The sequence below is a fragment of the Thalassophryne amazonica genome, chromosome 7 (assembly GCF_902500255.1).
Source record: "Thalassophryne amazonica chromosome 7, fThaAma1.1, whole genome shotgun sequence".
In the NCBI taxonomy this organism is placed as follows: Eukaryota; Metazoa; Chordata; class Actinopteri; order Batrachoidiformes; family Batrachoididae; genus Thalassophryne; species Thalassophryne amazonica.
The window spans coordinates 9,843,900-9,868,775 of NC_047109.1; the positions used below are offsets into that span (position 1 = coordinate 9,843,900).

At 41.9% G+C, this 24,876-nt stretch overlaps 1 protein-coding gene across 5 annotated transcripts in view; it reads left to right on the plus strand.

Moving 5' to 3' along the window:
• Positions 1–24,876, plus strand: part of ubr5 (ubiquitin protein ligase E3 component n-recognin 5) — a 105,594-nt gene that overhangs the window by 52,583 nt on the left and 28,135 nt on the right. For 2 of the 5 annotated variants that reach the window (XM_034173824.1, XM_034173825.1), the window contains exons 27-40: positions 999–1,110; positions 1,235–1,366; positions 4,620–4,877; positions 5,908–6,176; positions 7,395–7,606; positions 8,284–8,517; positions 14,523–14,596; positions 14,814–14,986; positions 16,695–16,844; positions 17,151–17,368; positions 19,851–19,971; positions 21,071–21,443; positions 21,609–21,696; positions 21,795–21,939. In XM_034173824.1, the coding sequence (XP_034029715.1) occupies positions 999–1,110; positions 1,235–1,366; positions 4,620–4,877; positions 5,908–6,176; positions 7,395–7,606; positions 8,284–8,517; positions 14,523–14,596; positions 14,814–14,986; positions 16,695–16,844; positions 17,151–17,368; positions 19,851–19,971; positions 21,071–21,443; positions 21,609–21,696; positions 21,795–21,939 (2,559 nt within the window). The remainder of the gene's footprint in view (positions 1–998; positions 1,111–1,234; positions 1,367–4,619; positions 4,878–5,907; positions 6,177–7,394; positions 7,607–8,283; positions 8,518–14,522; positions 14,597–14,813; positions 14,987–16,694; positions 16,845–17,150; positions 17,369–19,850; positions 19,972–21,070; positions 21,444–21,608; positions 21,697–21,794; positions 21,940–24,876) is intronic. The other 3 variants (XM_034173827.1, XM_034173828.1, XM_034173829.1) reach the window with 3 other exon arrangements.

Below are 24,876 nucleotides of genomic sequence, written 5' to 3' on the forward strand. Positions count from 1 at the left end.
CTGGCGGTCATCTGGAATTCATAGAACCGTAGTTACATTCTTAACTCTCGTTTTAATGCGCTTCACACAGTGGTTTCCACAGATTTGTTGCCTGGGGCCCGTTCCGTAAAACAGGATTACCAAATCAGCCAGGCTTATTTCATTAGTCTGGTTTATTTTTCCAGTGGATCCGCTTGAAACAGAGAGTGACAGTGAAAGTAATCACAGTAATCAGGATAATGCCAGCGGTAGCGGCTGATTTTGGTAGTTTGGGTCAGGAATCTACTCTGTTCTTTACATGTTGAGCTTTCACTGCAGATTTTACTTTGTGCTTTTGAAAATTTATTAAAAACCTGAAAATTTGCACACTTGTTCTTCTGTCTTTGAAACATATATTTCAAAAAATCCAAACCTACTGGGAAGAAATATGTTTTTCTCATTTCCAGCTGCAGTGCTTCTTGTTCTTTCTGTGAAATCCAAAACGACAGAACTTTGTCTTTTACACTTAATCATTTTGATCACTGTTCCAAGTTGTGATTAATCAGAATTTAGGCTGATGCAAATTACTCAAGTAATTTATGTCATAAACTTGAAGTAAATTTTTCTTCCTCTGTTGGACAGATTGTGTAATGACACCATTTCCAACAGAATGTTTTTTTCTGTTTTGTTTATGTGGTAAAGTAAAAGTTTTCATAGCCACAAAAATAAAGCAGATACCAATGTATTCGTGAAAGACTCATATCGGTCAGTGTTATCGGCCAACCCATATATTGATTTGGTTCTACCTATAACAGCTTGTATACTGGTCTCAGTGGAAAGAAATTGGGTCAGATTTGGGATTAAAATCCATTTGTTTCCAAGTGTCTTGCCCTCTGCATCAGTTCCAGAAATGTTGCCAGCAGTGGTGCCAGTCGCATAAAATTTGCTTACCTTTGAGTGTGTGATATTTTTATTATTATTATTATTATTTTGCATTTACTTGCACCTGCAGGATCTAATTATATTTGTTTATTTGTAAGGTTGAGGTAGTAGAGGGTGTGGCAGGGGAGGAGGATCATCATGATGACCAGGAGGAGCAGGGAGAAGAGAATGTTGAAGCAGAAGGGCAGCATGATGAACACGATGAAGATGGTGAGACAGGAGTGTTAGACAGAAGTACTTTTGCAGGAGTGTAAATTTGAAGTTTGTGTGAATATTTCTTGTTTCCTGATTATACCGAGCATTTGTAAGTGTTTATGTGCACGTCTGCTTGTAGGGAGCGACATGGAGCTGGATCTTCTCGCAGCTGCTGAAACAGAGAGTGAGAGTGAAAGTAATCACAGTAATCAGGATAATGCCAGCGGCCGCAGGAGTGTTGTCACAGCAGCCACTGCTGGCTCAGAAGCAGGTTGGTCAGCTGTTATTTCTCATCTCTAGCTTTGGATTTAATTTGACACTTTTGTTCCGCTTCCCTGTCTTTATATGTAAATAATGTTATAGTGCAGTTTTGAGTTTGTTCACCTGTTATTTTGACCTCATTTAACTAAAATCCTTCAGGATTGCTACGTCTCCAACTGCTTAAAAGTAGATACAGTGAGGAAAATAAGTATTTGAACACCCTCCAGTTTTGCAAGTTCTCCCACTTAGAAATCATGGAGGGGTCTGAAATTTTCATCTTAGGTGCATGTCCACTGTGAGAGACATAATTAAAAAAAATTCTGGAAATCACAATGTATGATTTTTTTTTTTTTTTTAATAATTTACTTCTATGTTACTGCTGCAAATAAGTATTTGAACACCTGTGAAAATCAATGTTAATATTTGGTACAGGAGCCTTTGTTTGCAATTACAGAGGTCAAACGTTTCCTGTAGTTTTTCACCAGGTTTTCACACACTGCAGCAGGGATTTTTGTCCACTCATCCATACAGATCTTTTCTAGATCGTTCAGGTTTGGAGTTTCAGCTCCCTCCAAAGATTTTCTATTGAGTTCAGGTCTGGAGACTGGCCAGGCCACTCCAGGACCTTGAAATGCTTCTTACGGAGCCCCTCCTTAGTTGCCCTGGCTGTGTTTGGGGTCATTGTCATGCTGGAAGACCCAGCCATGACCCATCTTCAGTGCTCCTACTGAGGGAAGAAGGTTGTTTGCCAAAATCTCGCAATACATGACCCCATCCATCCTCCCTTCAATACGGTGCAGTCGTCCTGTCCACTTTGCAGAAGAGCACCCCCAGAGTATGATGTTTCCACCTCCATGCTTCATGGTTGGGATGGTTTTCTTGGGGTTGTTTTCAAAACATGGTCAGTGGAGTTGATTCCAAAAAGCTCTATTTCTGGTCTCATCTGACCACATGACCTTCTCCCATGCCTCCTCTGGATCATCCAGATGGTCACTAGTGAACTTCAAACGGGCCAGGACATGTGCTGACTTGAGCAGGGGGACCTTGCTGCCCTGCAGGATTTTCAACCATGGCAGCATCATGTGTTACTAATGTAATCTTTGTGACTGTGGTCCCAGCTCTCTTCAGGTCATTGACCAGGTCCTCCTGTGTAGTTCTGAGCTTTCTCAGAATCATCCTTATCCCACAAAGTGAGATCTTGCATGGAATCCCAGACCGAGGGAGACTGACAGTCTACTTGTGTTTCTTCCACTTTCTAATAAATAATCATAACAGTTGTTGTCTTCTACCAAGCTGCTTGCCTGTTGTCCTGTAGTCAATCCCAGCCTTGTGCAGGTCTACTGTTTTGTCCCTGGTGTCCTTAGACAGCTCTTTGGTCTTGGCTATGGTGGACAGGTTGGAGTGTGATTGATTGAGTGTGTGAACAGGTGTCTTTTATACAGGTAACAAGTTCAAACAGGTGCAATTAATATAGGTAAAGAGTGCAGAATAAGAGGGCTTCTTAAAGAAAAATTAACAGGTCTGTGTGAGCCAGAATTCTTGCTGGTTGGTAGGTGTTCAAATACTTATTTGCAGCAGTAACATACAAATAAATTATTAAAAAAATCATACATTGTGATTTCCGGATTTTGTTTTTTAGATTATGTCTCTCACAGTGAACATGCACCTAAGATGAAAATTTCAGACCCCTCCATGATTTCTAAGCGGGAGAACTTGCAAAACCGCAGGGTGTTCAAATACTTATTTTCCTCACTGTATATTTTTCCACAAAAAATCACATGCTCAACTTGTCAGCCTGGAAATAATTTTGGATTGTGGAGAATTTAATGATAATAAGACAAAATTGTTCCTGGCTGAATACTTAATGTATTTCATTTGCAGGCAGTAGGGTGTCCTTGGCTTTTCCTATTTTTGGTATGGGCTCCTCTTTACTTCAATGCATATACTGTACAGATTTCAGGACAAGAGTGAATTTGCAACGTGCATACACAGTCTCTTGCGAGTTCCTTCATTATTGGTCTTCCTCACATTTCACAGTTACTGTCAGTTATTGTTAACTGATACTTAACCCTCATCTTAACTATTACGCCTTTGATTTTCTTCTCACCCAACTAACAAACTAATACATGTGTAGCTTTTCAAAATGCTCTTTTCTCCTTGGTCACTTAAAATTTGATTCCTGCCACTATCGTTTTATTTCTACTGTGTTTTCCCAGTAAAATAGAGATGTTGTCCAGGTTTGTCCTTAAAGGTGTCCTAAATAACATTATACAAATAAAAAAAAAATAGTAGCTTAATTGTATCCTGTGCAGAGAATGAAGCAACACTCCCTCTGTGCTATGAGGTTTTCCGTCCCCCATTTACATCCCTGTCTGGCTGCACAGGCACATTTAGTACACAGGATTTTCATGTGCACATGTGACTTTGAGGCCTGTGAACAGGAGTCTCCAAGAAGGAAAGTTTTGTTTTCATCCTCAAAATAAAGGTCATGTGACATCTAGTTACAGAAACAAAAACATATTTAGGGCACCTTCAAAAAAAATTCCATTGATCTCTATAGTTAAATACAGAAGCTACATCTTAGTGCAAATTGCTCAACGGGCTGTTGTTTTGATTTGAAACCTTTGGGCCCTGCTTTTTCTGGAGGAGCAACAACAAGCAAAACTGTGTTACTAATATATTGTTGACAGTTTGGTATAAATGTTGTTGTCATTTGGTTCTCTTTTTCTGGCCGACTTGACTTCATTTAAAGAAAAATGTTTTGACCTGTAAAAGTCGACACAAACGTAAAACCTAATTTTGGCAGCATCCAGACAACAGTGTAATTTTATAGATTAGTGTCTTTGTTCAGAGATCCATTTTCCTCATGGTGTGAGTGACACCACTATTTAAAGTGTATGAAAGAAGTCATGTGACTAAAAGGATAATAATTCCTGGTTTCACCTGCTCTAAAATGTTACCTCAGTCAGCCATTTCACTGATATCACTGTCATGTCTAAATGAACCACAAACCTCCACAAAGTTCTGCAGACAAGTCTTCATTCTTTGTGCCAGTTGTTGCTCTGACACAGTTAAAATAAGGCCCTCAGTGTTTTCACTGTAATAATACTGATATTTGGTTTCGTGCTGTGGTTCACTAACCTGCACTCCTGTCTGGATAAAGCTGATGTGGAAGACACATGATAAGACAGCACAGTTGTACAGGCTAGCCCTTAAACCTTTTCCCTTCTTTTTCTTTTTTTTTTTGTTCATCCTCTTTGAAGGTGCCAGCAGCGTCCCTGCTTTCTTTTCAGAGGACGATTCCCAGTCCAATGACTCCAGTGACTCTGACAGCAGCAGCAGTCAGAGCGATGATGTCGACCAGGAGACGTTTTTATTGGACGAGCCGCTGGAAAGGACGACCAGCACTTCTCATGCCAACAGCGCAGCTCAGGCTCCTCGCTCCATGCAGTGGGCTGTGAGAAACACCCCCAGCCAAAGAACCACGGGAAGTGCTCCTTCCAGCTCCTCAACACCAGCTGGTTAGTGGAGTTGTACGTGTTTGGGACTTTGTTTATACTGAGCCCACACGTAGAAGATGTTTGGCAGCAACCAAACAACTTTTTCCTACTTTGTCTACAGTTAATTTCATTGTCATCATAATCGAGAAATGTTTTGTCAGAACATAACCACAAACTACAATTGTTTAAAGTTATGTTGTTTCATTAACGTTATCCTGCCAACTTGCAAAGTCTTTGGATTTAGCCATGTTTTGTCAAAGAAAAGTCCATTTTAATCATACAGAGTATGTCCATGAGCAGCAGATCAGATCTGCAGACTTCTACGATGCTTTGGTATCTGTAAGAGCAGAATGGGAGGCAGAGCCTTCAGCTTTCAGGCTCCTCTCCTGTGGAACCAGCTCCCAATTCAGATCAGGGAGACAGACACCCTCTCTACTTTTAAGATTAGGCTTAAAACTTTCCTTTTTGCTAAAGCTTATAGTTAGGGCTGGATCAGGTGACCCTGAACCATCCCTTAGTTATGCTGCTATAGACTTAGACTGCTGGGGGGTTCCCATGATGCACTGTTTCTTTCTCTTTTTGCTCTGTATGCACCACTCTGCATTTAATCATTAGTGATTGATCTCTGCTCCCCTCCACAGCATGTCTTTTTCCTGGTTCTCTCCCTCAGCCCCAACCAGTCCCAGCAGAAGACTGCCCCTCCCTGAGCCTGGTTCTGCTGGAGGTTTCTTCCTGTTAAAAGGGAGTTTTTCCTTCCCACTGTTGCCAAGTGCTTGCTCACAGGGGGTCGTTTTGAACGTTGGGGTTTTTCCGTAATTATTGTATGGCCTTGCCTTACAATATGAAGCACCTTGGGGCAACTGTTTGTTGTGATTTGGCGCTATATAAATAAAATTGATTTAATTTGATTTGTTTTCTCACTTTAGACCTCATTAGCTTGGACAGCAATGAAACTCTTACCACTGCTAACTCTGTGACTCTCACAGTGTAAAAGTGTAGTTTTAACACATCCAAAAATTTGTACCTTGTGGGATTTTTGTCTCTTTCACAGCAAGCTCCACGGGCCTGATATATATTGATCCCACCAATCTGCGCCGCTCCAGCGCCATCAGCTCAAGTGCTGCCGCTGCTGCCGCAGCACTGGAGGCCAGCAACTCCAGCAGCTATCTGACGTCTGCCAGCAGCCTGGCCAGGGCCTACAGCATCGTCATCAGGCAGATATCAGACCTCATGAGCCTGATTCCCAAGTACAACCATCTGGTCTACTCCCAGTATCCTGCTGCCGTAAAGCTGACTTACCAGGATGCAGTCAACCTGCAGGTTAGATACATTACCATCGTCTGGGGATAAAGACGGGAAACGTGCAATCCTTAGTTTTTGAATACATTTTTACGTCTGCTAAGGACGTAATAAAATCATTGGCATTTGTTTATTTGGCTGTCTGTCTGTTATAGCAGGAATACGTCAAAACTAATGCACAGATTTTGATTAAATTTTTGCCGCAGATAGATATTAGGCCATGGAACACTCCCATTAAATTTTGGAGATGATCCGGATTCTGGATCAAGATGTCACTTTATATAGCCTTTGAAGGATAATGTTAAAAAAAAAAAAAAAAAACTTCACAGATTTTGATGAAGTTTTCACCACAGGTAGATATTAGGGCATGATGACGCCACTGAATATTGGAGGTGATGCACATCTGGATAGGCAGACATTAGAAATCTCAGATGTCTATTTTTGTGTATTTAACCCCTTAACGCCCATCGTCGCATATATGCTACAATCTCTGACTCAAATATGCAACTTACCAAATTGACCTGTATGCCCGTTGTTGCAAATTTACAACGTACCATCATTATTATTATAACATTATAACATAAAGTCATTACCAGAATACCCAATATTACTATCTAGTTTTTGTGCAAAAGTGAAATTAATAATCTCAACATTATTTACCATCTACTTAAAGGCAAAAACACAGACAAAACTTTTTTTATATACAGCAGGGGTGGCCAAGTTCGGTCCTCAAGAGCCACATTCCTGACACTCTTAGTTGTCTCCCTGCTGCAACACACCTGAATCCAATGAAAGACGAAATGAAAGGCTCATTAAAAGTCTGCTAACAAGTCTTTCATTGGATTCAGGTGTGTTGCAGCAGGGAGACAACTAAGAGTGTCAGGAATGTGGCTCTTGAGGACCGAACTTGGCCACCCCTGATATACAGCTATATAAATTTGGGCGTTAAGGGGTTAATAGTTTTTTCTAAATCAAATATTTCACTTTTTCAAACATGCCCATGTGTTTATTATTATTATCATTATTATTCAGATATAATAATGGGTGGGAAGCATCAATCAACTGTGTAATTTTAAAAAAATAAAATTATTCCCTGGAATACCTAATTTTGGTGTTTATACTTAAAATGTTGTAAAGTGTGTATCAACATATCAAGTTCTCCTTGCAAAGTTTTATCATAATATTAACTTTAATGAAATGCTGGTCATTGAGTTGATATGTTTTGTGATGTGTAACCAGAACTATGTTGAAGAAAAACTCATTCCCACCTGGAACTGGATGGTGTCCATCATGGATTCCACAGAGGCTCAGTTGCGTTATGGCTCAGCCCTGTCATCTGCTGGAGACCCGGGCCACCCCAGTCACCCGCTTCACGCCTTACAGCACTCGGCACGCCGGGAACGCATGACGGCTCGGGAGGAGGCCAATCTCCGAGCTATAGAAGGACGCAGGTGAAATAAAACAAAACATTAGCTCTGAACATCATGTAATCTTAAATGATGAATAATTATAATATAATTTTTGTTTTATTAGCTCCTGCGGGGAGGTAATAAAAACAAAATAATTATAATATAATTATGATTTTTATTGCCTCCTCCAGGCAGGTCATGTTTTCACCAGAGTTTGACAGTTAACAGGATAACTCAAAACGTAATGATGGGATTTCAATGAAAATTTTTATTTTAAAAGCACTCTTCACAGTGATGGTACATTTGATGTTTGCTTCAAATTTGGCTCATTTGGTCTCTCACCAAAGGATAAAAATAACACAGTTGATGTTAAGCATGCAGCTGAATTCTAAACTGTAATCTCGCTGTGCATCCAGTCTACATGATTGTGTGCAAAATAATTTGGTGCACACTTTGGTGCTTGTCCATTCAATTTCAGTTTAATTCGATTAAATGGCCTCGTGGGTCTGTCCAGATCCAGGTTTCGGGGTCCACAAATCGGCCACAAGTAAAGCCGAAACGCAACTTCCACGAACGCGAATTAACAAGGTTTACATGTGTAAGATGCCAAAAATTAGGTTGGGGTCGATGAAGTTCCACACAGGTTGAAGGTAGCAGACATGGAATATTTGACATATTTTCATAAACCCTGAGATGTTCTGGTTTGGTTTGTGTTTCAGGAGACCAGCCACTCTATTGACCGCTCGCCAGGGCATGATGTCGGCACGGGGCGACTTCCTGAACTACGCCCTCTCACTGATGCGATCGCACAACGACGAGCACTCAGATGTACTGCCTGTGCTGGATGTGTGCTCATTGAAACACGTAGCCTATGTTTTCCAGGCTCTGATCTACTGGATTAAGGCCATGAACCAGCAGACTACTCTGGACACGCCACAGATGGATAGAAAGAGGTAACGCTGCCTTTTAATTACACAACTCAAATCTCCAGTGTCTTTCAAATCCACTCAACCTTCTGATCTTTCTCTTAAATTCAGCTTTCTCTTAAAAACCCAAGTAAGCAAGTGCGTGGAGTCCGCCATTGTTTACGTGTATAAATCAACGTCACAGCAGCTTTGCGCAGCCAAGCGCTGATGACCCCGCCCATGTTGAGGAGGTTCTATTTGTAATGGAAACGACATGCCTGGAACCAGACAGAGTAGAGTTGAGTTGAGCCTAGTAGTGCTCGATCTGTGCAATGGAAAAGGGGCTTAATATACTGTATTCACTCATCGGAGGGCCCAGTGATGGCCCTCAGTCCACTCCCTTTTTATTGAAGAAAGTTGGTTTAGTGCCCACCTGAAATGAAAATTTGTAATAGGTATTTGTCTCATTAGCTCCATTTAATGTATAATTGTAGTAGTAACTGATGAACTGTATATAACACAAATACGGGGCTTTTTTCTGCCCCGTCACGAAATGAATGACATTTTTGTGATGCTTTTTCTTTTTTAGCTTTTACAACCAACTATACCCACCCAAACAGTTTACTTTGGATTGGGTCACTTTGGCAAACCTCACCTCGAAATGCCTTAGGGGATAGTAATTAGCAAACCATGGATGAAGGCCTCCTTGTATCCCTGTAATCTACAAGAGACGCAAGCCTTTCTACCAGACCTACCAACACAGAAACTTGTCCAGTCTCCGGCCACTGCAACTCAACACCACTGCAACCAGCTCCTTCACTGTTGGACTCTGGAACTGCCAATCTGCTGTCAACAAAGCTGACTTCATCTCAGCCTATGTCAGTAGCCTCTCTGTAGACCTGCTGGCATTAACAGAAACCTGGTTGAAGCCTGAAAACACAGCTACCCCAGCAGCACTGTCCTCTACCCACTCCTTCTCACACACCCCATGTCTAATACAACAAGGAGGAGGAACGGGGATCCTAATCCACAATCAATGGAACTACGCTCCCCTGCTACCCAACAATAACTACAGCTCCTTCGAATACCATGCCATCAAGGTGACGCCCCCAATCAAGGTGTCTGTAGTTGTGGTCTACCGTCCTCCAGGACCACTAGGTGACTTTGTTGACGAACTGGACACACTGATCTCCATCCCAGACCTGGACTGTCCCCTACTTGTCCTCGGTGATTTCAACATACACCTAGACAAGCCATATGCCTCGGACTTTAAGGCCTTGATGAACTCATTTGATATTCAACTAGCCAGCTGTTCTCCGACTCACAAAAATGGAAACCAACTCGACCTGATCCTGACTAAGAACTGTCAAGCAAATGACATGAAGATCACACCATTGCACGTGTCAGACCATTTTTTTCATTCATTTCACAATCTGCCTACCTCAGCTATCAGTCAGCTCCCCTCCTGTGGTTACATACCGACGTAATCAACGCAAACTGTCACCTACTCGCTTTGCATCAGTGGTCGCCTGTGCCTTGCCTCCGCCCAGCACATTCTCCTCACTAGATGTGGATACTGCTACTGAGTCGCTCAACTCCACACTGAACTCCTGCCTGGACAACCTGTGCCCTCTAGCTACTAAACCTGCACGATCTTCCCAACCCCGACCATGGCTGACTGAAATCATCCACGCCCTACGTACTACCCTCAGAGCGGCGGAAAGGAAGTGGCACAAAACCTGCAACCCATCTGACCTAGAAAATCTACGATCTCTACTAGCCTCCTCGCCACTTCTGTAACAACTGCCAAGATGGCCTACTATAATGACAAGATCAGCAACACTACAGACTCACGTAAATTGTTTTCTACCTTTAAATCATTGCTTAACCCTCCTCGCCCTCCTGCTGCCACAGATCTCAACCCAGACAACTTTGCAACCTTTATCACTGGAAAGGTAGCAAACATCAGCAAGCAATTTTGCGACCCTCCCTCCTCCTCTGAATACTCACCTCAGGAAACCACACCCACTGCTGCAACACTCTGAATTTACTCCACTCTCTGAAGGCGATGTCTCTAGACTCATCACCGAGAGCTGTCCCGCTACCTGCCTATCGGACCCAGTGCCTACAAACCTTCTTCAAGACATTTCTCAAATAGTGGTCCCAGTGATTACATCCATCATGAACTCCTCACTGTCCTCTGGCACTGTCCCCTCTGCCTTCAAACAAGCAAGGGAAACACCACTACTGAAAAAGCCTATACTCAACTCAGCACAGGTTGAAAACTACCGCCCTGTCTCACTGCTTCTCTTTCTATCTAAAACCCTGGAAAGGGCAGTTGCAAAACAGGTTACCAACTTCCTGAATCAGAACAGACTACTGGACCCAAAACAATCCGGCTTCAGAAGTGGACACTCAACTGAAACCGCTTTATTGTCAGTAACTGAAGCTCTGAGGACTGCAAGAACGGAAGGACTATCCTCTGTCCTCATCCTACTAGACCTATCAGCAGCCTTTGACACAGTCAACCATAAGATACTCCTTAGGATACTTACAACCATGGGAATCACTGGTGCTGTCCACTCCTGGTTCAACTCCTACCTCTCTGGACACTCCTTCAATGTGTCATAGCAAGGAAAATTGTCTTCACCTCACACCCTCACCACAGGCGTACCCCAAGGATCTGTGCTGGGGCCCCTTTTGTTTGCAGTGTACACCACCTCCCTGGGACATGTCATTCGAGCACATGGGTTCTCCTATCACTGCTACGCTGACGATACTCAGATGTGTCTGTCGTTCCAACCAGATGACTCCACGGTTTCAGCACGCATCTCAGCCAGCCTGCCTCTCCGACCTGTCAACATGGATGAAGGAACACCACCTACAGTTGAACCTGTCCAAGACAGAGCTCCTAGTGATCCCAGCTAAAGAGTCAATCTGTCACAACATCAACCTCAAGATGGGCTCTGCCACTGTGGCCCCAAACAAAGTCACCAAAACCCTTGGCGTCATGATCGATGACCATCTGGCATTCTCCAACCATATTGCATCTGTCACCCGGGCTTGTCGATTTGTGCTGTACAACATACAGAAAATCAGACCCTACCTGACCCAACACGCAGTGCAACTACTGGTTCAGGCCATGGTTATCTCCCGTCTGGATTATTGCAACTCCCTTCTGGCAGGTCTACCTGCTTGTGCAATAAAACCACTGCAGATGGTCCAGAACGCGGTGGCGCGTTTGGTGTTCACTCAACCAAAAAGGACCCATGTTACTCCTATTTATCGAGTTGCACTGGCTACCTGTGGCTGCCCGGATCAAGCACAAGGCCCTAACCCTTGCCTACAAAACCACCTCAGGAACAGCCCTAGCTTATCTGAAGGACATATTAAGGCCGTATGTTCCTGCCAGAGATCTGCGCTCCTCCAACGCAAACCATCTAGCCATGCCCCCTGCTCACTCTAAGCGAACCCAGTCAAAACTGTTCTCTGTCACTGTCCCTCAGTGGTGGAACAAACTTCCAGAAGCAGCAAGATTAGAATCATCTCTCTCAACCTTCAAGAAGCAAGTAAAGACTCCTTTTTTTCGTGACTATTTACTGCACTGATGCTTGAGCTGGCCCAGACTCGGGTAGACTCTAAGGCATGTTGTGTGTTGGGTTTGTGGGCGTGTGTGTATATGTGTCTACTGTACTTAACCCTGTGTTAATGTACTTAAATTAAAAAAATAAATAAATAAAAATAAAAAATAAAACTAACCCCATTTGGCATTTGCACCTATTGTTCTGTATATTTCCTGTGCACTTTGTATTTGCAAGTGTTATATACTATGATTATGTCCTCGATTGTAAGTTGCTTTGGATAAAAGCGTCTGCCTAATGTAATGAAGGCACATTAACACTGATGCAATGCAGCGGGAAAAAATAATTTGTTGTTCATATTATTTTTACTGTACCTCAATTGGTCATGTTTTTTTCCTCTAATTTTCTTTCTTTCCTTCGCTGAGCACCAGACACTTTGGTCTGGTTTGTCATTGCTGACTTGATATTTACGTAATTAATCGCGACCTAACACCAGATGGTTTGGGGCTTTTTTTATTTTGTTTTGTTTTCTTTTTTTTTTTTTGTTTGTTTGTTTGTTTGTTTTTTGAGAAGGGCTCCGGCCATCAAACAATGTGGGGGAGGACTATTTTCATCATCATTATTATTTAATAGGCTTTGCTATGCAGTTGAATCATTATGGGCTTATATTTATTTTATATTAAATAGTATTAACTGCATTTAGTATAAGAATAGTGAAAGTTGACTATCTTTTTCCCCTCATACAGTGGTGCCAAAAAGTATTTAGTCAGTCCCTGATTGTGCAAGTTCTCCTACTTAGAAAGATGAGAGAGGTCTGTAATTTTCATCATAGGTACATTTCAACTATGAGAGACAAAATAAGAAAAACAAATCCAGGAAATCACATTGTAGGATTTTTAAAGAATTTATCTGTAAATTATGGTGGAAAATAAGTATTTGGTCACCCACAAACAAGCAAAATTTCTGGCTCTTTCAGACCTGTAACTTCTTCTTTAAAAAGCTTTTCTGTCCTCCACCTGTTACCTGTATTAATGCCATCTGTTGGAACTTATGTGTATAAAAGACACCTATCCACAGCCTCAAACAGTCAAACTCCAAACTCAACCATGGGCAAGACCAAAGAGCTGTTGAAGGACACCAGGAAGAAAATTGTAGATGTGCACCAGGCTGGGAAGAGTGAGTCTACAATAGTCAAGCAAGCTGGTGTGAATAAATCAACTGTGGGAGCAATTGTAAGAAAATGGAAGACATACAAGACCATTGATAATCTCCCTCGATCTGGGGCTCCACGCAAGATGTCATCCCATGGGGTCAAAATAATCATGCGAACAGTTAGCAAAAATCCCAAAACAACACAGAGGGACCTGATGAATGACCTGCAGAGAGCTGAGACCAAAGTAACAAAGTCTACACACTACGCAGAGAGGGACTCAAATCCTGCAGTGCCAGGTGTGTCTCCCTGCTTAAGCCAGTACGTGTCCAGGTCCGTCTGAAGTTTGCCAGAGAGCATATGGATGATCCAGAAGAGGATTGGGAGAATATCATGTGGTCAGATGAAACCAAACTAGAACCATTTAGTAGAAACTCAGCTAGTCATGTTTGGAGGAAGACGAATGGTGAGTTGCATTCCAAGAACACCATACCTACTGTGAAGCGTGGGGGTGGAAACATCATGCTTTGGGGCTGGTTTTCTGCAAAGGGGACAGGACAACTGATCTGTGTTAAAGGAAGAATGAACGTGGCCATGTATCATGAGATTTTAAGCCAAAACCTCCTTCCATCAGTGAAAGCATTGAAGATGCAACGTGGCTGGGTCTTCCAGCATGACAATGATCCCAAACACACCGCTCGGGCAATGAAGGAGTGGCTCCGTAAAAAGCATTTCAAGGTCTGGAGTGGGCAAGCCAGTCTCCAGACCTCAACCCCATAGAAAATTTGTTGAGGGAGTTGAAAGTCCACATTGCCCAGCGACAGCCCCAAAACATCACTGCTCTAGAGGAGATCTGCATGGAGGAATGGGCCAAAATACCAGCTACAGTGTGTGTAAACCTGGTGAAAACTTACAGGAAACGTTTGACCTCTGTCACTGCCAACAAAGATTATGTTACAGAGTATTGAGTTAAACCTTTATTGACCACATACTTATTTTCCACCATAATTCACAAATGAATTCTTTAAAAATCCTACAATGTGATTTCCTGGATTTTTTTTTCTCATTTTGTCTCATATTTGAAGTGTACCTATGTTGAAAATTACAGACCTCTCTCATCTTTCTAAGTAGGACAACTTTCACAATCAGGGGTTGACTAAATACTTTTTTACCCCACTGTATGTGCCCTCATTTTCGCCAACTTCTTTGTCCTTATGTTTTAGATCAGGTCATCCCTAATAGTTAACTGTTTTAAAATGTAAGAAATACAGTTGTTTGTATTGTTTTTGTTCATAGTAATCATTACCTTTTTGTTGTTACAGGAATCGAGAGATTTTGGAGCTTGGTTTGGACAATGAGGATTCTGAACATGACAATGATGAGGACACCAATCAAAGTAAGTCAGATAGTTAACAGTTTAAACTTCCTCATATAGTGTTCAAACAGGTGTTGATTTCTGAGGTGTCTGCAAACGGTCAAGGAGGTGAGCAGGTAGACAAAAAAGGAAATTAAATATAATTATTTTCAGGTTTGAAACTGGGAGGAAAAACTGCTTTGTATTTTGTGGTATCCTGTTGGCATCTAACAGTTGCTTTGTTGTCATTGCATCTCAGGTTCAACTCTGCAGGACAAGGATGACGAGCCAGTTCCATCAGAAACTGGTCAGAACCACCCCTTCTTCCGTCGCTCTGACTCCATGACCTTCCTTGGCTGCATCCCACCCAATCCGTTCGATGTTCCCCTGGCTGAGGCTATCCCACTGGCAGACCAGCCGCACCTCTTGCAGGTCAGACTCTCCTGCTAAATCCTGAGGTGGCTTTGTGAACTTGCTTCCTTGTGCATTCTTTTGGCTTTGTGCAAAAGAATGCACAAAGCGCTGGAGGGTGGTAAATGATAGGCGCAGGGGCACTACAGAAGGAGGGGAGGTAGGAGGGAAAGTGGAGCATGCTTCAGTCTTTGTCCATGTGTGAGTCTGTCCTTATGTACTGGAGTAAGAGAGATAAGGAGGCAGCCAATCTTCCCAAGGCCGTAGATATTCTTCTGGAGGAAAAACAATGGGCATTTTATCCTGTAGAGGCTGATAAGCCTGCCGTGTTTGTGGTTTGGCAGTGAAAAACACTTTTCCAGCTTCACATGAACAAACCAAATCCCAATTATGAAAATTTCCCCGGCCTCTGAAATCTTCACTTTGTCCTGCAAGGCGCGCATTTGCGCCGAGATTCTATCCAATTTGCGTCTGAGTTCAAGGGATAACGCAGTCTGAGTATGCATTGCCTTGCCCAACTCATTAATCATGACGGACAAGCGAGGGGTCATGGTTTTGGCGACAGCCGTCTTGCCAATCTTGCGGTAGGTCGGGGCAGCACATAAGCCAATAAGTACCAGCCCTCCTACTATGAATCCAAATATGAATAAATCCTCGACATCCTCCACAGAGAAAGGCGCAAAGCATGCGACCTGCCAAGTCTCCTAGGCATCAAGAACATAACCTGCAGGGTAGGTTCCTTCTGGGCACGCAGGGTCCCCCGGCCCTGATCTTCTTGTAGAAAAAATGGTGTCAATAGCGTTCAGAGACCAGCTGATCAATTCCATGATTAATCCAATATAGTTTGAAGAATTCACAGCCTGGTGAAGTAGGGACTTTGAAGGTTGGAGCAGAGATAGAGGAGATGCGACGGCCCTCGCCGGAGTCCCATAATAGGTCGCTGACATTTTTCAAGGGTGATGATAAATTGCATAAAGTTTCTGTAATGAGTTATAATGGTGTGTGATTCCAGAATGTTTTTTAGCACCTTAGATGTTAGACTTCAATGGTTTTTAGAAGAATTCAACCCTTTTCTTTCCTGTTAATTACGAAATTTTTTTATGTTAGTTAACTGTCTTAATGTATTTAGAAATTGTTTAGGCTCTTGTTATATACCCACTATTATTATCATCGTCAGTATTATTATTTTATTTTTACTTCTATTTTGTCATTTGATTTTTTTTTTTAAATGGACCACAATGGAAATAAATGTTTTCATTTTCTTGTGTCATCATTGTATTTTTACATATTTACAATTATGTACTTACATTGAACTGAATAAATATTTAATATGTAGATGACTGTCCCCTGCGGGATTGGCAGTGTCCATATTTCAGTGTCTGTTGTTCAGTGCTAATATAGTGTTAGCTAATATATGTAGCTTCTCTAAAAATATTAGTCCAATCAGTGTAAGGTTTTGGCACCACTCATCCTTGATCTAAACAGCAAATGTCAGCTTTCCCCAGTGTGCGTGGTTAAAATTGCACGCACAACTGTTTGTCTTTTCTGCATTGTGCTGTACACAGGTGCTTTTAATTTGACAAATAGACGTGGCAGAAGACATTAAAAACACTACACATTTCACTCATGGTACCAAACAGGCAAAGATTCATTTTCGCAAAGATGCTATTCTAGAAAGACTTGAGCGTTTTTTGCGAGTTCACCTTTTAATTGTGATCATCTCTTGCAGCCTAACGCCAGGAAGGAGGATCTGTTTGGGCGTCCCTCTCAGGGCTTGTATTCTTCCTCATACATGGCAACCAAAGGCCTGACCGAGGCAAGCGTGGACAGGAACTGCCTGGAGGTAAACATGGACTGCTCTCTACCCTCCCCCTCTCAGGTATACCACCCCTCCTCACTGCACCAACAAGCTGTGTTCTCATATCCATCAAAAGCAAACATCGTGGTCATTGTTGAAGAAAAGGGAAGAGGTTAAAAGCTGTTAATTCCATTGCTCTGCAGAAATTGGAAATATTGAGTAGCAAGAAGTAAAGGAAGTTAAACAGTCTTGTTGCTCACTGACATGGATATAGGAACATGGATTTGTTCTCTGTCCCATTTCCATTATTTCATCATTACACTGCCATCTTCTGACGCTACACAGCCATTCGTGTCATTAAAGAAAGATTCTGACCCAATCACACAGGTCCTGCCCACTAAAATGTCATACTCAGCCAACCTAAAGAATGTAATGAGTATGGAAACTGGCCAGCGGAGTGTTGACAACCAGTCATTGGCAGAGCAGGAACTGGAGGCTTCAAAACCCGGCCCCTCACCGCATGACCTCGCTGCTCAGCTGAAGAGCAGCTTGCTGGCTGAGATTGGCCTGACGGAGAGCGATGGACCTCCTCTCCCGTCATTCAGGTACCACATCTGATTTGCATTCATGTCACAGCAGGGTCTCATGAAAAGAAAGCCTGTTACGCTTCCATCAAAGCATATTATCCAAACTGGGACATGCATAGTTCTGCCAAGGCACAAAACAATACGTCTCAGAATGTCAGATTTTAAAAAAGGAAGGAAAAAAAAAGTTTCTCGGCTTATTTTATGCCCCCAAACTAGGGAGGAATTATGGCATTTAGCACCATTGTTAACTGTGTTTTGGCATAGGCTTGCATGATATGAGGAAAACCTGTGGTGTGCAATATCACTGTTCATTGTAGTCATGACAGTATGGTTTGTGATAAACGAACAAACATAATTTCTTGCTCTTCCATTTCCTCGACATACCACAGTTTGATCAAAAACAAATTTTGAACTCTGTCTACTCACTGTAAAAACATTGTCAGCGTTCCAGGCTCAGATCTTACCTCACATCATGGCATGGGCAAATAAAATGATTCTCCCCCCCCCCCCCCCCCCAAAAAAAAAAAATTAAAGCAAGTGTAAATATAAACATATATGTAATGATAAAACATCAGAAACCCAGTTTGAAGGGAATTACGTGCCCTGCCTCACAATTTAAAATAAATACAGTGCTTCACTTTTTCCACATTTTAGAGCCTTTATTCCAAAATGGATGAAATTTTTTTTTCCTTAGAATTCTACACACAATACCCCATAATGACAGTGTACAAAAAGTTGTTTTTAGATTTTTGGAAAATGGAAACAAACTAAGAAATCACATGTACATAAGTATTCACAGCCTTTGTCATGAGCTCAAAATTGAGCTCAGGTGCATCATGTTTCCACTGATCATCCTTAAGATGTTTCTAAAGCTTAATTGGAGCCCACGTGGGGTAAATTCAGTTGAGTGGACATGATTTGGGAAGGCACACACCTGTCTACATATAAGGCCCTACAGTTGACAGTGAATGTTAGAGCACAAACCAAGCATGAAGTCAAAGGAACTGTCTGTACTGTAGACCTCTGAGACAGGATTGTCTCAAAGCACAAATCTGGGGAAGGGTACAGAAATATTCCTGCTGCTTTGAAGGTCCCAATGAGCACAGTGGCCTCCATCATCTGTAAATGGAATTAGTTCGAATCCACCAGGACTATTCCTAGAGCTGGCTACCCGTCTAAACTGAGTGATGGTGGGAGAAAGGCTTTAAGGTGCCCTTACACGAGCATGTTTTTGATTCATGCAACAGCATGACCTGTGTTGTGATGTGTCGTGCTGGAGAGTAAACTTGTCTTTAACTGGTGCAGACAGGACGCCAGAGGGAAAATTTTGAAATGTTCCAAAAAAATTTTCACACACAAATGTCATGCTATGTGGCGCGATCTAATCTCCAACACAGTGTGCCGCTCGTGAAGTGGAGTAAAGAAGTGAACAGAGTGAGTGGTAACGTCAGCAGATCGCATCAGAGCGCAAGTCGTCTGAAGGATTATAACAAGAAGTTAAATCTGTTATAAACAGAAGCAAAGAACACACAACTGTTTTATCAAGCCATGACAATGTGAACAAGTCAAATAATTACCTTTTTAGATGGCTCCAAATGCTTTCTGCTGCTTGTTAGGCGCGCGCGAATGGCTCTGGCTGCAGCCTCCTCTGTGATTCAGGAAGTGATTACAGCCGTTTTCAACGGCCAATTTGCAGAAAAAAATGATTAATCCGCCATGAAATAATTATTTTATATACACGGCTTCCAGCAGAGAGCACATGGCAGCTGGTGAAAGAACAGCGTCAACAAACAGCGTCCAGCTGTGAACACAGTGGGTGGGATCGTCACGACACAGGTCGTGCAGTTGCGTGAATCAAAAACATGCCCGTGTCAGGGCACCTTTAGTCAGGGAGGTGACCAAGAATCCGATGGTCACTCTGTCAGAGCTCCAGCATTCCTCTGGAGAGAGGAGAACCTTCTAGAAGGACAACCATCCCTGCAACAATCCACCAATCAGACCTGTATCGTACAGTGGCCAGATGGAAGCCACTCTGGTTTCTTAAGTTTTTTATTTTTAATAAATTTGCAAAACTTTCAATAAGACCTTTTCCTTGTCATTATGGGGTGTTGTGTGTATAATTTTAAGGGAAAATATGAATTTAATCCATTTTGGAATAAAGCTGTAACATGACAATGTGGAAAAGGTGAATTGCAGTGAATACTTTCTGGATGCTCTGTAAATAATTACAATTCTCTCTAATTTTGTGGTTCGTCTGTACAAAAAAAGGAAAGATTTTTATTATTTGGGGGGGGGGGACTAACGACACCTATAGACATGAGTGATTCAAGGTTCAAGTTTTTTTTTTTTTTTTTTCAAGCAGATCTGGAACTTTGATTTATGAATTATCAAACTATAAACAAAATTAAACTGGGCAGAAATTGTAGTTTTTGGACTTGTAGTTGCTGAAGTGTTTTTATACAGGTTTAAGATGCTGCTAACGTTTTTATGTCCTGTCCAGACCACACTGTAGCTTCATGGGCATGATGATCTCGCACGACATGCTGCTGGGCCGCTGGCGTCTGTCACTGGAACTCTTTGGACGTGTCTTTATGGAAGATGTAGGAGCTGAACCTGGATCAGTGCGTTTCTATCTAATTCATTTTAATGTTGTAGAACCCCCGTGACCCCTTAATTGGAGTAAGTTGAAGAAGAATGAGTGAGAAAGCTGGAAAGCTGTTGTTCATTAGCCCCTCCTTTAGTCTGCTAACAGAATACAGCTTATATTATACAAATAAAAAATGTTTGAGTTCAGTGGTACAAATATTTCATGGGGTGAAGGCTGGAATGTTCCATTCAACTCAGCTTTGCCTTGTTGAATGGAACCAAATTAAATATTTGTTCCATTGAAAGAATGTAAAAACATTCATTATTTGTTTTATGTAACAGCTAAAATAGATCCTTGTCATTTGATATTATATTAATTTATAAATAAGAGAAAAGGGACTTGCATTTTGGTGCATCACTGCTGCTTTGACATAAACAATCCAACACTAATTTTGAATAAGAGTCCAAAAATAATTGACAATGTAGTCTGTGATGTCGTGCACTGACTTCGTGTACTTCCAAAAACAAAAAAAAAAAGACTTTGTGTACTTTGTCACGCCAGCGAAAAATCACGTCAAAAATGTGTCCAGCTTTTCATACTAACTGAGCTTAGTGGATTTGTGTGTGTGTGTGTGTGTGTGTGTGTGTGTGTGTGTGTGTGTGTGTGTGTGTGTGTGTGTGTGTGTGTGTGTGTGTGTGTGTGTGTGTGTGTGTGTGTGTGTGTGTGTGTGTGTGTGTTAGAAGACTTGGCACCGTCATTGTGCTCGTTCACATAGTCATCTGTCAGCAAAACAAACCCTGCCACATTTAGTTAAACGCCGCCCCACTAGTGTGTTTGTGGGCAGTGTTCACAGCGTGCAATGGTACAAAATGTATGGAACCATATTGCATGGTAAATGGAACGAATAATCCATGTCACGTGACATCCAAAGCACCAATCAAATGACAATTATCCACTCAGCCGTTATATAAAACACAATAGAAAATAAGTATTATTTTAATTAAACAAGGCATCGTGCATGAATGAGCTGTTAACCAGCAATGTCTCGGGAATTATCAGATCCTTTGTGTGTGTGTGTGTGTGTGTGTGTGTGTGTGTTTTCAGAATCATCTCATGGTTTCATTTTGTTTCAGATCCTCACTGAGCTCGGTGGCTTTGAGGTGAAGGAGTCAAAGTTCCGTCGGGAGATGGAGAAGCTCAGAAATTTGCAGTCCCGTGACCTGGCCTTAGAAGTGGACCGGGATCGGGACCAGCTTATTCAGCAGACCATGCGTCAGCTCAATGCGCACTTTGGCCGACGCTGCACAACCACATCCATGGCCGTGCACCGGGTGAAGGTCACGTTCAAAGATGAGCCAGGAGAGGGCAGCGGCGTGGCCCGCAGCTTCTACACGGCCATCGCCCTGGCCCTCCTCTCCAATGATAAACTTCCAAATCTGGACTGTGTTCAGAGTGTCAGCAAGGGCATGCAGGCCAGCAGTACGTGTCATCATGATTACAATTCAAGTATGACAACGCATAGAAACTACATTTTGGAACCTGGTTTCATCGTTGCACTGCTGTGTGATGATGAAAACAGATTTTCCATGAGTGAAAATGCATATCTTCAGTTTTTTTAAATTGGATTCAATGCTGAGCTTCTCTATTCTATGTCTGTGTGTTTTTGTGTAGATCTAATGCAGCGTTTAAGGAATAGAGACAGAGAACGAGAAAGGAGAAGTGGAGGGCTACGTGCCGGCTCTCGGAGAGATCGAGACAGGTGAACTCCAATAGTTTCTGTTTAAAACGAAGTCATTTATTATTTTTATTGCCTGCATCGGAGTCATAACACTTTTGTTGTTGATCCCTCTGTGACAGAGACTCCAGGAGGCAGCTGTCCATAGATACCAGACCTTTCCGACCCTCTTCAGAGGGGAACCCCAGTGACGAACCCGACCCCCTGCCTGCACACAGACAAGCTCTGGGGGAGAGACTGTACCCACGTGTTCATGCAATGCAGCCGGTAACAAATCATCTGCATCTGTTAATGCTCTGCCTCACCAAAACAGACAGCAGAAAGAAAACAAAAAACACTTTTACTATTTAAAACCCTGTTATTTTTCATCAGTAATGTTAAAGATTTGTCTGCTTTTGAGGTGGTCCATATGTGTAAACTCGCCTGGCATCTAGTTTCAGGTGCAGACTGTATACTTCATTAGCCACACCCATCTGGAAGAGCGTTAGCGCCACCATCTGGAAACAGAAAACTTTGTTTTCAATACGTAATAACTTGAAATTTGGGATACAGTTAACTTCACCTAACCCATCATCGTGTAAACCAGATATTTGCACTCACCAGACAAAAACAAAAGTGCCAGTGCTTTAGTACGGTTTTCCATGTGTGTTCACAAAGGACAAAATGCCCTGTCTGACTACAATGCATTTCCATTAAAAACCCTTTGTGTGTACCGGACAAAGCAGTCTGGGATTGCCCAGTAACAGAGGTATGAAGTTCAGGTTCAGCACTGACACTCGTGGAATTGAAGAAAGTGGGTACTGTTTTTCTGTGGCTAAAAGCCTGCCCTTTTTTTTTTCTTTTTCTTTTTTTTCCCAAACCGTGCTCAGACACGGGACCTGCAGTCTGAGACACACACACACACACACATATATACACAGACACACACACACACCTGCTAAACCTGAGACTGAAAAAGGCTGTGATTTGTCACTTTTACATTTTCACTCCTTCCTCTCCCGTTATATTTTAAAAGTTTTTGCAGTGTGCCTGCTGATTATATTTTGATCATGGATCAAATACGTTTGACAGAAAGTCCGCAAACATAACCAACTTCACAACACAGACACGCAAATGATCCACGATTCATGGAGGAAATTGCACGCCTTACCTTTGATTTGGAGGTTGATGCTTGTAAAAAGAAGAGCTCATTGAGGGGCATATCCAGAAAATGCATAATCCAGAAAAATTGCATAAAGACGTGATGGACAACTTTAAAACTGTCACATACGTTGACGTTATTGCATGGCACAGCGTTACACAGTTGCAGAAGCATAAATCGGGCTTTAGGACAGTGGTGTCCATAGTATTTCAGAAAGGGCCAAGATGGTGCAAGTTTTCTTTCCAGTCACTGACTTCAGCTGGCGATTTCACTGATGAACATCACTTTTAGTAGATGGGATGAGTTCATCAGTGAAATCACCTGCTGGAGTCAGTGGCCGCAAAGAAAAACCTGCACCCTCTTGGCCCTTTCTGGAATGCTTTGGACATTACTGCTTTAGGATTTTAACGTATTACTGTAGCAGACTAGAAAAAAGAGTGACTTGACCAAATGTAATGTTTTTAAAGCACATAATGGCCGTCGCATATTTTAGGCAGGTGTTTTTTTTTTTGTTTTGTTTTTTGTTTTGTTTTTTCGAGGAAGTTTTGACCCGGTCATTAAATAAGACAGGTCCCAATTCAGGATTCCCTGTAGATCATTCAGCACCTCCTGACTAACTAATCCGTTACATACATATAATGGATTTTGTCTGTATTATACATATAACGGATTTTGATTATAACTGACAAAATTCACTGGTCCACCTGAATCATTATATGTGAGTTTTACTGTATATCAGGTGTGAATGCATTGTTTTATGATGAAATATCCAGTGATGAAAGTTTTCAGGAAATTACCGTAAATCTGGGTTTTTACTTGCTTGGTGAACGTTTCCGGGTTATTTTTGACAACATATGCCAGAATCAATTCATTCAGTTAATTTCAGTTCCACGCCCAAACAGTTGGTGGCGGTAATGCACTGTGTTGGTTTGCAAGCCGCCAATAATTTCCAAAGAGGAAGGGTTATTTTGTTTTGAACGTATGTTAAGTCATATTTTGTGGGTCTGTGCGGTGGTTCTATTAACAGTTTACTTTGTTGTGGAGATTAAAAGTTATGAGCTATTTTTTTCCTAAAGTAATCATGCATTAAGTGGAGATAACTGGTGATACTCCCAGCTGCTAAAAATGCTAACACCGTTGGCATACAGACGTGAGTTTAACTCTCTCTGTGGGTCAAAACCACAAGATTAATGAGTTTGAGCAACAGACAAAATTTGTCTGAGTGAGTGAAAATAATACGTTATGTTAGTGCTCTGCTAATGTTTATCAGCTAAATTAGCTTTTTAGCTGCAGCTGATGTTGAATCAGTCATTGTCGAGCTGAGTGTTCAAACTACAACCCCTGGCAAAAATTATGGAATCACCGGACTCGGAGGATGTTCATTCAGTTGTTTAATTTTGTAGAAAAAAAAGCAGATCACAGACATGACACAAAACTAAAGTCATTTCAAATGGCAGCTTTCTGGCTTTAAGAAACACTGTAAGAAATCAGGAAAAAAATTGTGGCAGTCAGTAAATGGTTACTTTTTTAGACCAAGCAGAGGGGAAAAAAAAATATGGACTCACTCAATTCTGAGGAATAAATTATGGAATCACCCTGTAAATTTTCATCCCCAAAACTAACTCCTGCATCACATCAGATCTGCTGGTTAGTCTGCATCTAAAAAGGAGTGATCACACCTTGGAGAGCTGTTGCACCAAGTGGACTGACATGAATCATGGCTCCAACACGAGAGATGTCAATTGAAACAAAGGAGAGGATTATCAAACTCTTAAAAGAGGGTAAATCATCACGCAGTGTTGAAAAAGATGTTGGTTGTTCATAGTCAGCTGTGTCTAAACTCTGGACCAAATACAAACAACATGGGAAGGTTGTTAAAGGCAATCATACTGGTAGACCAAGGAAGACATCAAAGCGTCAAGGCAGAAAACTTAAAACAATATGTCTCAAAAATCGAAAATGCACAACAAAACAAATGAGGAACGAATGGGAGGAAACTGGAGTCATCTGTGACGAACTGTAAGAAACCGCCTAAAGGAAATGGGATTTACATACAGAAAAGC